The following is a 14,470-nucleotide window of genomic DNA, read 5'->3' as shown; positions in this document are numbered from 1 at the left end:
CTTGTGTGTGTGTGTGTGTGTGTGTGTGTGTGTGTGTGTGTGTGTGTGTGTGTGTGTGTGTGTCTCTGTATGTGTGTGTACGGTGTAGGAGTCCAGACTTCTTCCAACTCTTGCTATATATGAGTCATAAAGCCTCTGGATAAGCATACATCATTTGCTTTACCTCAATTAGCATCACCAGTGCTAACATCATGTCTTTAAAATCACTAACATCTTTTCCATCAGCTACACTGTGACTGTATGCAGTCACATCCTATCAACAACTCACTTGTCTTTCAGTCTGAGCACACCGTAAGCAGTTTTGCACTATCATAACACAGTAATGCTACTTCCACTTCTGCCTGTGACAGACAAGGAGGACAAGTTCTTGTCAGGAAAGCATACAAATGGGCCATTTTTAAATGTTCCGTATGTAACATTCAGAATATTAATATAGAAGCAATCCATTATTTGCTGTGTAAAGATATAGTGGAGAAATGGCATCCTGAGCAGACAATGAAGTCATGCTAACTCCGGGTTAGTCTGAGTGGGCGGAAGTTTGCTGCAGAGAACAGCCTCTCATTGGGCGGAACGAGCCACCCGCTGAAGTCCCGCCCTACCACCTCCAGTTGTGTAGCAGTTTTCAACCGTTTTCAACACGTCCTTTACTAACTTTTGCGGTGTTTGATCTTGCGGGGATGTAGCCATTTTTCTGCCATGGTTCGCGTCCTGTAGGTGATATTTTTGTGGGCGTGTTACACCAAAACCTGTTTCCCCCCGGCAATATTTTTGCAAGCGCACCGTTGCTGTGGCACCGCCCAGAACGATTGTGATTGGTTGAAAGAAATACAAGCAGCTGGGGCGTTTTTTTCTCCAATCTTAAAGTGAGAGTCGGCCCAGCCAGACCTTTCTTTTCTTGAGAAAGGTCTGGTGAGCGAGACTAACTCTGGGTATATAGTAATTGGAGCCTCTCTATTCTTTGTTGTGGTAGCTGCACGAGTACTAACATGCACGTGGGTCCCTGTGTGTGTATCCCACTGACTAGCATCCCACTGCTGCTCTGCTTGTGCTTATTCGATGGTTACAGCTGATAACACTCCCCCGAGCCACAGAATGGCGGAATGGTGTCATCCCAGAAGTGTAATGCCCACCCTCCTCTGCATGTTAATAGGTTGACCTATTACGTCACATACCATACAATCGACAAACAAGTTAACAAGGCATAGCTAGCAGCAAACTGGTGACAACTTTACAGCTCTGTACATTTTGTCCGTCCAAAAATGCATGGCTCGGGATGTAAATTTTACCATGTTGTTCCCGACTTCTTCTTCTGTTGCGCATTTAACACTATTCAACCTCTGGGTCAAAGCCCAGGGCAGAAACTGTGGAGCATGCTCCGAGTGCCTCAGCCAGTTTGGGTTCAATTGACTGTATACATGCAGGAGTAATTCGACTCCCAATCACATTATCTGGGTGTGTTAGTGCAACTTTAAGAAATTTGCTTTAGTACGATTTCAGTCACGCTAACAGGTTTGCATGTATTTTAAAAGTCTGGTTTCAGTCAGACTAACACAATAAATAGATTTTCTTTAATGTCATGTATAGGTACTGAGTGTTGCTGTTGTTAGCACTATTCGCACTTTTAGCATTGTTAGCCACTAGCAGCCTAACAGCCACCCCATGCTGAGAGCCGTCAACAGGCAATCCCACCCCAGACTCATAGATATGCTCTGAATGTGGCATACAGCTCCTTTAAACACTTAGGCTTTGAACCAATGACTTATGCTGCTGTTTATCTGGTATGGGCAGAATACAATGAGACAAACAGAAGCAAAATTATTAGCTGGAGTCTACCAAGTTCAAACAGTTGACTTTTACTCATCTTCTTTTGTTTCTCTCAGTTCAGAGCAGATCAAAATGAAGTCAGACATCTAACATCAGGGAACTGGGAGGTGACCAAGATCATCGCGTATGATGAGAACACTGACAATCTGTAAGTCTAATTATTTAAAAACATACATATCATAGAAAAGCGCCTGGTCTGTCCACTGATGAATCACGTTTGAGACAGGGAACGCTAAATTGTCTCCTTTTCTCCTCAATTCACCATGGATACCACATTCATACTGTACACAAAACCATGTGCAGTTTGCTATTTAGATGTATATATTGAGCTTAAACATGGAGATAATGAGGTTCAATGTTTAATCTGTCACGTCTTTCTGCTATGATAATTTTTGTTTTCTCTTGACAGTTATTTTCTCAGCACAGAGGGTTCACCACGAAGACGGCAGCTCTTCAGGTGTGTTTTGCACCTGCTTATTATATAGCACTTGCTGTTGACAGTGATTACACTTACAGTGCTTCAACTGCGCATAAAGGTTTTTAATTAAAATTGCTTTTTTTGACATTTGTCATAATAAGATCTTTGCAAGACTCTCACACATTAACCTGATGTTATTGTCAGAGTATTCACCCTGTCTGCTCTGTATGTCGTTTTTGAAAACAATTTTATTGATAGTGAATTTACAGACTTTAAAAGATAATGCTGGTATTATTTTATATTTAATTACCTATGAATTTATCCTGCCAATGATCATTGTGTGTATCCAAAGCCTGACATATCTGTTATGCCGTAGAGTTCTAGTATGAATACCTCATTGACTGTCAGTCATTTTCTGTCAATTGACTTAATCCACCAGTCATTGCACCTCTACACTGCTGTTTTGCTACGGTTATCTATAATAAAGTACTGTTTTTTCTTTAGTATTTTATACATTTCAATATTTTCTAGAACATTTTGATCCTTACGTTCTTTGCCGTAGAGATGTAGCCTACATCAGGTTGTGACTATACAGGTAAACATTTAGCTGGATGTTTTATTGTTGGTTTTGATCTCTTCAGGGGATTTTTCTGACCTTGATATAAAGATAAATTAATGCCAGCATTACCCTCAAGCTTTTACTCAAAATGTTTTGTGCTTCTTGTCTTATCTTCCTAATTTTATTATCTCCTCTCCTCAGTGTTAAAACTGTGGGTCTGTTCCCACGACGGTGCTTGACATGCGAGCTAAATAAAGCTCACTGTCTATACTTCGATGCTGACATCAGCCCCACAAACCAACACATTATCCTCCACTGTAAAGGTACGCCATCAAATATCATTAAAGGCTCTCCCAGTGTCTGTTCTTAAATTTCTTGGTAAAAATAGAGCATCTTCAGCTTTCACAAAGTGACGTATTTAAATACAGCCATAGTAATCGTAATGTGAGCACAATCAAAAACTGTTTGCTTCCCTCAATCAGCAACACCTGTGTTTTCTGGCATGAAGTTAAATACACCATGGCCTGCCTCAGCTACTAACATAAGCCACCTAATGGCGACGCAGGATAGTACATTTAACACTAATCAAATATGGCTCCAACACACTTTATTGATGGCAGTTTGAATGCACAGATACTGTGATGAAATCCTTAGAACCATTGTCATGCCATTCATCAACCACCATGCCCACATGTTGCAGCATGATAATGCACGGCCCCATATTGTAAGGATCTGTACACAATTCCTGGAAGCTGAAAACATCCCAGTTCTTGAGCATGTTTGGGATGCTGTGGATCTGCGTGTACAACAGCATGTTCCAATGCCTACCATTATCCAGCAACTTCACACAGGCCACATTAAACACCCTAAACAACTCTATCATGTAAAATCCTAAATATGTCAAAGATCAGACTGCACATTTTAGATTGGCTTTTTATTGTGACCATCTCAAGGCACACCCGTGGAGTAATGATGCTGTTTAATCAGCATCTTGATAAGCCACACCTGTCAGGAGGATGGATTGTCTTGGAAAAGGAGCAGTGCTCACTAACACAGATTTTAACAAATGTGTGACCAAAATTTATCTATTATGTGTATAAAAAAGTCTTAGACCTTTAACTTAAAAATATGGGAGCAAAACAAAGGTGTATCTAATTTTTTTTGTTCAGTATACAACTGAAGAGGACTTCCCACATAACATAATGAACAATTGGATAAATATGTCTCAGAGTGCAGAATGAGTCATCTAGAAAGATAATTTCTCATCCAAACTATCCTTGAAATGACCTGTCTGCAGACAGCACACTGCCAACTGCATCATCTTTTAAATCTGTCTGTAATTATCTCTACTCTTGTTTTAAGACTTGCTTTGAGTAATCATCTTAACTTGTTTTGAATCATATTAATATGACTGCAATATCTCTGCATTGTAGATTAACGCTGACTCACAGCAGAGTGATACAGAAGTTAAACTTTCATTGTATGGCATGAATAAGCATAATCAAAAAGATAATATACAGATGTGGTCATCCAAACACACTGGAGTGCACTAACCTTGAATAACATGAGCTTTTACCTTTGAGTTAAAATTGATTGTAGAGTTAGAGACAACACTGCAGATGGTGGCGGGTGACATATTGAAAAATTATTTGAAATTGGGGAAACAGTGTTTAATGTTCCTAATTTATTCTTCCATTTTTAGCCAAGCTGAGATCATCTGGCAGGGTTCGCCTATTGTAATCTGTCACCCTCCAACTATTCAGTTTTAAATTCATCTCTCATCAGTTCCAAATGAGAGGCATAAAATTAAACAATTAGCCACTCTATTGTGTATAATTACTTTTAGGTAGCATTATTGGGCAGCGAGTAGCTTATTTAATAGAGGGTAACTCTTTATATTGTTTGAGGTTTCAATTTATTTTCAGCAGATGAGAGTGCTTCATGCTCAGAAGCATTTGGGCCTTGGCGCAGTGATTTATTGGACAATAACACAGTTCCCTTTCCCAAAAGCAATAAAAATAATGGAGAAGGCTTGTTGTCTTTGGAGGGCCAAGTTCACATGACCCCAACAAGTGCGCGCTGACACCTGTTTTCATCAGGAGGAAATCGAGCCTTTTAATTCCACTCATAAAATGCTTCTGATTGGTTTAGTGTTGAAAGCAGGTACATGCACGTAATGAAACCATTTCTCTGTGTGACACTATTGAATGTTGTAAGAAAACAGGGTCGCCTGTTCGAGTCCCCGTCTGGACCAAATATGGAGCGTGGACTGGTGGCTGGAGAGGTGCCAGTTCACCTCCTGGGCACTGCCGAGGTGCCCTTGAGCAAGGCACCGAACCCCCCAACCGCTCGGGGCGCCTGACCAAAGGGCAGCCCCCTCACTCTGAGATCTCTCCACTTTGTGCATGTATAGGTCCTGTTTGTGCATGTGTGTGTCTTTCAGACCTGTGTGTAATTCACAAGCAAGAGTGAAAACATTGAATTTCCCCTCAGGGGGATTAATAAAGTAAATAAACTTAAACTTAAACTTAAATGCAAAGGTCAAAGCGAAGGCAGCCCACCAACAGTAAGTCCAAGAGAGGAGATAATGTGAGAGTTACGGTATGTGTTTCAATACAAAGAAAGTGGAGCAGGAGGAATGTAGCTGGTGTGGTGTGTGTTTTGCAGTTGTCAAGGGAGCAGTTCAGCTGCAGCTGAGCTATTGAGCAAACCTGCCATCCTATTAACCTCTGACTAAGTATTTTACAATAGGATGTTGAAAATAACTGGCATAATTTGACAGTCTGAGGCTATTAGGGAGGCAATGACCTTTAACCCCTAATTGATACAACAAGATGGCTGCCTGCATTTGACTTTTGTGTAGCTGCTTTAGAGGAGCAACCTTGTCACACAGAAAAATACCATTTACAATGTTTGAAGAACGCCACAGTTTCTACTTGGTCATTTTACAAATTGTCCTTCACTATCTGCAAAGCACACAGTCCTTCAGTGAGGATTACAGTGTAACATGAAAATGTTTTAAATTACACTCACAAGCTTTTATTTTTTCTTTCAGGTCCTGGAGCTCCCACTGTGATCTTACACAGCCTCAATAATTCAAGTAAGGACTCCATTTATTTTTGTGAAAATGACGGGTATGTGATGAAATCTGTGGCTCTATAGGCTATGCTAACTTTGCACTCGCCATGGCTGTAGAGATCTGAGGAAATGAGGTATAACAACAATCTATATTTAGGCAAGTTGCGCAGATGAACTTGATTTTTACATGAATCATTTCACATGCTTGTCTCTGAGTCTGGCGGGAGATAAATACAGAAAGAAGACACCTGAAACGGCCATTATGCATACAGCTGCTGCCTATTAGTGCAATAGGCCAAGCAACTAAAGCAACTTCTGAAGAGGAGATACTTTTGGATACTGTGGATATAAAGCTTTACACTGGCTGCCTATCACCTGTCTTAGACCATCGCTACATAAAACTGGTCTTGCATACTGTAGGCAGTTGCCAAGCCATTGTTCCAAAGACCCATAATAATTCTGAAGCCCGTTATCTTGAAAACAAACACCCATTGCTCCAAAGGGTCATTTCTCTAAAAATATGCTACACACTACACACTATCTCAAATAAGAAGCACACGGCTTATTATTATGCAGTTACATCATCTGACCTTTCTACTATGGCAAAAGAATGACCCAACCTGCCCTGCTGTGCTTCTGGTTAGCTTACCCTGATATTCTTACCCTAACCTTTACCAACCTCACTCCTCATGCCTAAACCCCACCAATTCAACCAGCAAAGACAATGAGCATTAGCCAGTCAGAGTAGAGCAAGTTATACAATTGCCATAGGAAGATCTGATGATGTCATTCTGCATATTAATTGGCCATGTGCTTCTGTTTGGGAAAGTGCCTTCTGAGAAACAGAAAGAATTTCTCCAGAATTGGCACGAACATCCACTTGGACTCAACAATGAACTTATTAAAATTTGGTGGTCAAAGGTCAAAGTCACTGTGACTTTGCATCTGTCTAACTCTCGTGAATGCAATATACCAAGACGGCTTCGAGGGAGTTACCTCAAATTTTGCACGAATGCCCACTTGGACTCAAGAATAACCTGATTATAATTACACGGTAAAAAGTCAAATATCAAAGGTCACTGTGACCTCACAAAACATGTTTTTGGCCATAACTCAAGAATTCATACACTAATTATAGCTGCTGCGCAGCAATGGTCAGGGACGGGCAATTTTAGGCAAAATTAGGCAATTCTGAGCAACACACACACTAAAACAAAGCATATCACAACATAGAAGTTACATCATATAATTATGGCATGCCCTTCAAATTGTGGATGAGTGGCTGAAGTGAGCAGACTCATAATATACAAAGGAAAGAAAAAACTCAGAAATTTGTGGTTGATTTGTTGTGAATTTTCAAAATTTTGAACTTTAGAGGCGTGAGATGTGTGTGAAGCATCCGTGTTTTCACAGACATGGATGTAAACTGTAACTGCAACTTGACTGGTTTGTGGAGGCCTACAAACGCAGAGCGGTAACCCTTGTTTCGCTTAAAGCCAAATTATGATGGGTTCAGCTTGCTCTATCTCCAGCGCTGGCACAGGGTAAGACATGTCTGGCTGTGTGAGACTAGATACTGTTTTTTACAACTCAGGATTCAACATATTGTTCAGGTTGTTGGATACATTGATCATTGAAATTACTAAATTATCAATTTTACAAATTACCAATTAAAATAAACCAAAACTAAATCTTGCCTCGTCCATGTCCATGAAACCTCTTCTTTTGTGATTTGTTTTAGAGTATAAACAGCTCCAGTTTGTGATTGCCTTGATGGGGTTTCTGAAGCCAAGGTCTGAGTCTATTAAAAAGTAGTCAATGCAGAACTTGAATGGGGGTTGATGAGTTTTTCTTTTTGGAAGTGGCCCTCTGTCTGAGCCAACAGCGTTAATAGACCATATGAGCTTCACTTCGTTTTGGGTTGATTCTGGTCAACAGGGGGACTTCCCAATCTGGATTTCTTCCTTTTTCTTTCTTTCCTACAGCCATGAATTCAAACGCACATGCTATACACACATGGTTGCATTAACCACAAACACACACAAACACTCACGGTGCAAACATGCTTCTTCTTGCTATCCATGTCTGTATGTCTATCAGTAGATTTTTTTAACAGCTGTGCTGCTGAAAAGCAAGCAATTTGCCCAGGGTTATTTGGATAGGCCCTCCATCCACAGCTGGGAACTCAAGGCCCCTGGCGGTTTCATAATGAGGCGTCTATTGATTTTGGGTTTTCCATTAGAAGTGCTGGATGAATTCCATTTCATTTAGCTGCTTCTCAGATGGCTTGAATGGAAAAATGGCCAAACCAGAGTCATTGTTTATTACATGTGGAGAAAATACTGGGGCTCCTGTTTGTGAGCCAGAATGAGCAAGCTGCTGCGAGTAAATGCCTTTCAGAAATGGAACCTTTTGGCTGTATTTTTTGTGCTCATCCATGCTTAACAGTAGTACAAATGACCATTATTATTATGGTTTGAATTAGGGTCAGCAGCAAATTATTTTATTTCCTTTCCCAATTCACAAACTAATTCCAGCTTTGGCAATTTTTTGTCAGCCTTTGTACAAATCCCTCTTTTTGATTCAAAAGCTAAAAGAAAAAAAAAAAAACACTTGTTAAAAAGGTGATTTACCATCATCTTTGGTCTAATATTTCATATTACAGTCTCATCACTTATTACAATTTAGAACCGTCTCCTTTATTTGCAACAGCTAAACCCCAAAGAGATGAAATCCAGGAATGTATTCAGCTTCCTGAACCATCTAAATTGACCACAAAATGAAACAATGTCAGAAACGATCCGCAAGACTCAGATCTCGTCCCCTTACCTACACCTTCCATCTCATCTCATTATATCACTGGATCCAAAGACAAAGCCTTGTGTTATTATGGGTCATTTGTATGCAGCAGCACTTTGATTATTGGCAGCAATTTTTAGTCTCTTTCATCTTTTAAACACGTTCCCCTCATCTTTACAGATTACTACATCCTTGAGAACAACTCTTTGCTGAAGGCAGCCTTGAAGTATAAAAGGATCCAGCTGACTGACTTCAGAACTGTTCAGATGGAACATTTTGGTGAGAATAATGTATTGGTTTCTATACTGTCGCTGTGAATCGCAGATGAATAGGTGATGCCATCATTATTTTTTTTTCCCTTTTACAGATTTACCTTTGAAGATCTCCTATCCACCAGACTTCTCTGAGTCCCGTCACTATGGACTATTGTTGATGATGTAAGTATCATTTGTAATGACACTTCAGAATATGCCGCAAATGCATACTGATGGATTCTGTTTCTGACATAAAATCTCCTTTGTTGGCGCAAAGAGCAATATAGAAGACAAAATGTTTGTGTAGCGTACAGTCAAAGCCTGATATATCTTCTTCCTCTGTGCCAAAGAGCTCCATTTCTGTCCAAACAATGTTAAAACACATCAATGAGTCACACTGTTGCACTGGGTTACATGATCTTTTGTTACCAAGAACACACAATGTAGTTTATTTGACTCAATCCCACCTACACCGTCCTGCTAACATAAATACTCACTTGGGACTAAATGTGTATAAATCAGCACCGGAAAATTGTCCCCAACAAATCAACTATGTACTGCCTTTGTGTCATGTTTGCCAAAAACTACAGTGCCCAGCTGTTTTAGAAAATTACGGAGCCTTTAAAAATGAAACTATATGAGCAGTTTCAACCTGTTTTCATTCTTTCAAAGACCAGGCTCAAGACCATGTCACATGGTATGGAGCGCAAATGCTTACATACAGTAATAGCAGAACACTGGCACATGGCATGGCTAAGGTGCAACAAATGTAACTTAAAACAAAGGAAGGACTTTCTTCAAAAAAGCACCTAATTTACAAATAACTCCTGGCTTATCTGATTCTAATAACAAATTAAGTTAAACAGAGCAATACAGCAATACAGAGTAGATATCTTCCAAACTCCCCATAGACCATATTATTGCCAGTTGCCATGTTAACTTTTGGGCATATTTAAGAAATTTCAGAGGTGTTTTTTTTAATATATCTATTTATTTAAACCCCCACACTTTTCTTGCATACAACATAACTGGTGTAACAGATCTACTGTGATATCTACAGGTAAAGCCAATTTTCTGCATTTAGAAAAAATGGCAAACATTGCACAATAAGCTTGCTCATGCAGCTCCTCCATGGCGATCTTAAATAAACCATTACAATTCACGATGACCCCGGGATATTTAAAGCAATGGGCAATCTCTAGTTTCATCACTATTAACCTTTAAAGTCCATCACAGAAATTGCACGTATGACCCATTGCTTCCTGTAGCCCTTATTTTGTTGAAGACATGATAGTTTTTACGCCCCTCTGCATTTCATAGCGATGCACAGGGCACCCTTTAGCGTCTGAATGTGACGTACAGCTGAAATGCGTTGTAACGGTTGCAGTTAGATTTAAGCAACAAAACTACTTGGTTAGGTTGAGACCTGGATGAAAGTCTTGTTTTGTTTGACCCATGCACCGCTCCTCCCTCCCATTCTATGCGAACTTCTTCGCTCTTTACCATGCATCTCTCAGTGTCAAGTATTGCTACAGATGAGTTTACACTGGAGTTAGCTGAAAGCTCCGTGTGTCTCATAAAGGTGGTAAAGGGTGTCTTTGGTGTCCATATCACACATAAAGGGGCGTGACAAAGCGCTAGCATTGTCAATAGAAACCAATGGACTTACAGCTGAGTGCCACAGACAGGGTATGGGTTTAAGGGTATAAGTCAGAAATGATTGAAAGACAGGCCATCACACATTGCTGGTTCAGGTATTTTAATGGGATTTGTTGCAGAAAAATGACAGCCATATGCTTTATTATGAGTTACTATATGTTGTTAAGACAGACAAACTTTAAAGCAGGCTCCTTGAGTAGCTCAACACATTAAAACAAATCTTCTAAAAAAACAACCTAATCCTTCTTCATGCTTTTTCATATTCACCAGCATTCTATTGATTCAGCTTCAGCAGTTTGAATTCGCTAGTTGTGATTCTGTCAGTTTTCCTTACTTGCATGTCCTTTATTCTGCTCAGTGATACTGCCCCTGGTGGTCAGGCTGTGAGCGACCGCTTCTCTCTCAGCTGGGACTCTGTGCTGGTCAGCTCAGACAGCGTCATCGTGGCTCGCCTGGACGGCCGAGGCAGTGGCTTCCAGGGTCAGAGGATCCTGCACGAGGTTCACCAGAGACTGGGAACCGTTGATGTTCAGGACCAGATTGCAGCAGTAGAGTGCGTTATCAAATTACCTTTATTCAACTTAAAACCATCTTGCAAATGACGAAGCTAAAGAAATCCTCTTTATAACACATCCAAAACCTCTAAACAGAAGCTTCATAATTGTCACATTCATTCTGGCAAACTTTGAACCTGATGTTTTGGAGTACAACATAGCACTGGTCAGGATGAACAGTATGTTATCTGAAACAGTACTGAAAATATAGTGTTTTTAATGGCTTTCCAGTTGCAGTTGCAGCTGCAGCTTTATTCTTAGCTGTAATCTCCAAACAAAGTTTTGATTGAAATTTGCAGAGCTTTTTTTTTCATTCCTTGGAGGTGTAAACAAGAAGAAAAAAGCTGGCATTGCTTTTGTTTGCAATCTCTTTTCATGCATCTTAATTGACTGCACTTGTCAATGTGGTACTAGATTCCCCTTATTATATGTTTTCTCTGCTTTGATGTCTCTTGTCTTCCAGCAGGAAATGTTTCTGCGTGCTCCAGCTGGGTTTTCCTTTAATTTCCAGCCAATTGTCTGTTATTTCACAGATTACTTGTTAATTTCACTTAATTGTTGCTCAAGGTATTAAATATATCACACAAATAAAATTTACAAAGTATAAAAGATATTTTGGTTTTCATAAAATACTGTTTTAGAGGAATTCATCACCCCAAAATGACCATTTGTATGTCAGTTACTCACCACATATTACATTAAATTCTTGGAAAAAACATTTTTCTTGCATGCCTCCATGGTGAACCGAGAATCAAAAAAAAGGAGAAAAGTCTTGATGAACTGAAGACATAGAGAGCTGTGTTTAACAACAGCAAGACTAAATCGAGACATTTTTTACAAACTCTCACAAAACAGCATAATCCAAGTCTCATTTATCCAGTTGTATGCTCAGTACCTCCCAAACAGACAGCCCTTTCCAATGGGAAACATAACTGAAAGTGAATTGAGACTCAATTGACAAAAACAGCAATGTTATCTTGCTGAACAAGGAAGCTGCTGGTCTACTGCTGCCTCAATCAGTTAGTTTGTTTGTGTTATTTGTCACCCTGGTGTAGTTCAGCTTCACCAAAGTCACTCAATAATACAAACTACTAACAGATAACTTCAAATCACCAAGAATGTTTTTGGATTCTTCGTTCACTGTTAAAAGTTATCTTCCATGAAAGCAATGTAAGACAGGGTGTGGAGTATGATATGAAAAATGGTCTTTTGGAGAGTGAGTATTCCTGTAATGAACTGAGAGTATTTTACACAATGGACAATGGGGTAGATGTACTATAGGTTAAACCTGACATGTTTGGTTATTCCTCACACACTATACAATGGGGTATATTTGGGGTGGTGGTAGCTCAGTCCATAGGGACTGGGCTTGGGAACCAGAGGGTCGTGGGCCCAGTCCCTATGGACTGAGCTACCACCACCCCAAATATACCCCATTGTATACAGACCAAGTGTGGGGCATGGACTGGGAGCCTGAGAGGTGCCAGGTAGCCTTCAGGGCACTACCAAGGTGTCCGTGAGAAAGGCCTGAACCCCCCAACTGTTCTGGGCACCTGTCTAAGGCAGCCTCTTTGCTCTGACGTCTCTTCATTTAATGCTGAGGGCCCTGTTTGTGCATGTGTGTGTGTATTTTGGACCTGTGTGTATATGACAATTTGGGGGTTAATAAAGTATATTTTCCTCTTCATGTGATTAATCACGATCACTTAAGAGCTGCCCTTAAAGCTCATTCAACATGCTGCTGTATGCAGCAGTAAGTCATTTGATAAATGTGTCTTTTTTCACTTTTAGCATAGAGCTTTTTTTTAATTCTACTAACCTTAAGCTGCAGCTCACAGCGGGTTGCTAGAGAGATTAGAGCGACCTTAATTTGAAAACAAATTGGTCTCACCAAACTACATGTGCTCATCACTTTGCATTAATTAGCAAACCAGCTCCACCACAACAATCTTGGTTACCAATCTTTTTCAACTAGATGATTTGCACACAGTCTCTGAAGCTCTATAATTCTGCCAGATGTGACTGTTGAAAGATTTGTGACACAACTTCTCACATTTTGGTGTAAATATACAGTAAAAATAGCAAAAACAAGTCATATAATGAAGTAAAATTCAACCAGAAATTTTAGGTAGTGTAACGATCAATCTAATCCATAACAGTCTGCTATTTTGAAGCTGAGTTTCAGATGATACAAATGGGTTAATGTCCATTGATATGAATGTGTTCCTTTTTTTCAGATTCATGATGAAATTTCCATATATTGATCGGACACGGATAGCAGTGTTTGGAAAGGTGAGCCCATGTTCTCCTTTATAATTGCATTTAAAATTCATTTGAACTCCACTCTTTTTTCCTGTATGCATACTACATGCTCATCATAAGTGCTATATCTTAGGCAACTGGACTTGCTTGCATTTCCCACACCAATCCGTTAAAAGTGATGAAGCTTCTTGGATAAGAGGCCAAACGTCTTCAAGAAACGCAAGCAAGTCCAGTCGCCTATGATATAGCACTTATGATTACCATGACCTGGATGACCGAGAATCTTCACCGACACATATTACATGCTGCTGCCACTGAGCAAAATCTATGTACAGTAAATTAATTTACAAAAATTTTAAATGTTGATGTTGCTTTTTTTTTTACTTTCCACTCAAGCAGGTTATTTTTAGAGTTCTAACAGGCCTTATTTGAAGGTTTTGTACGTGACATTCACAGCATAAATTTAGCATCAAATCACTATTTGCTATGTAAAAATACAGTGAAGTCATGACATCCTGTACAGAGCATGATGCCACCCTCCCTCTGTGTGCATTCTGAGCTTCCCTCATCTTTGTTGTGGTAGACGATCCAGCTGTGCGTTGGTGTTAGTGGATGTGAGTCCCTGTGTTTGTTTCTCACTGGTTAACTAATCATAGCCGCTCTGCACTGTGCACATATTATGGTTACCTCTCATATCTGGTTAGCATTGTAACGGGAGTGTTTCACCCACCTTCTTGTTCCACTACTGGTTAACACTGTCAGCTCTGTCTGCACTGTTGCCACTGTTTATGGGGTTAGTATGGTTAGCTGCTAGCTGCCAGCTCAACCACCTCCATGTTGAGAACCATGTGCAGACAATCCCACCCCAAACTCTGAATCAATCAATCAATCAATCAATCCCACCCCAAACTCTGAATCAATCAATCAATCAATCAGTCAATCAGTCAATCAATCAATCAATCAATTTTATTTATAAAGCCCAATATCACAAATCACAGTTTGCCTCACAGGGCTTTACAGCATACGACATCCCTCTGTCCTTTGGACCCTCACAGCGGATAAG

At 40.0% G+C, this 14,470-nt stretch overlaps 1 protein-coding gene across 5 annotated transcripts in view; it reads left to right on the top strand.

The window, feature by feature from the left end:
• Positions 1-14,470, top strand: part of LOC126393530 (inactive dipeptidyl peptidase 10-like) — a 318,572-nt gene that overhangs the window by 292,667 nt on the left and 11,435 nt on the right. For all 5 annotated transcript variants that reach the window (XM_050049721.1, XM_050049724.1, XM_050049722.1 and 2 more), the window contains 8 exons: positions 1,881-1,972; positions 2,234-2,281; positions 3,003-3,124; positions 5,857-5,901; positions 8,859-8,957; positions 9,046-9,115; positions 10,950-11,144; positions 13,383-13,437. In XM_050049721.1, coding sequence (XP_049905678.1) covers positions 1,881-1,972; positions 2,234-2,281; positions 3,003-3,124; positions 5,857-5,901; positions 8,859-8,957; positions 9,046-9,115; positions 10,950-11,144; positions 13,383-13,437 — 726 coding nt within the window. The remainder of the gene's footprint in view (positions 1-1,880; positions 1,973-2,233; positions 2,282-3,002; positions 3,125-5,856; positions 5,902-8,858; positions 8,958-9,045; positions 9,116-10,949; positions 11,145-13,382; positions 13,438-14,470) is intronic.

Source organism: Epinephelus moara, chromosome 7, assembly GCF_006386435.1.
Source record: "Epinephelus moara isolate mb chromosome 7, YSFRI_EMoa_1.0, whole genome shotgun sequence".
Taxonomy (NCBI): Eukaryota; Metazoa; Chordata; class Actinopteri; order Perciformes; family Serranidae; genus Epinephelus; species Epinephelus moara.
This window is presented reverse-complemented; position numbering and strand designations above follow the sequence as displayed.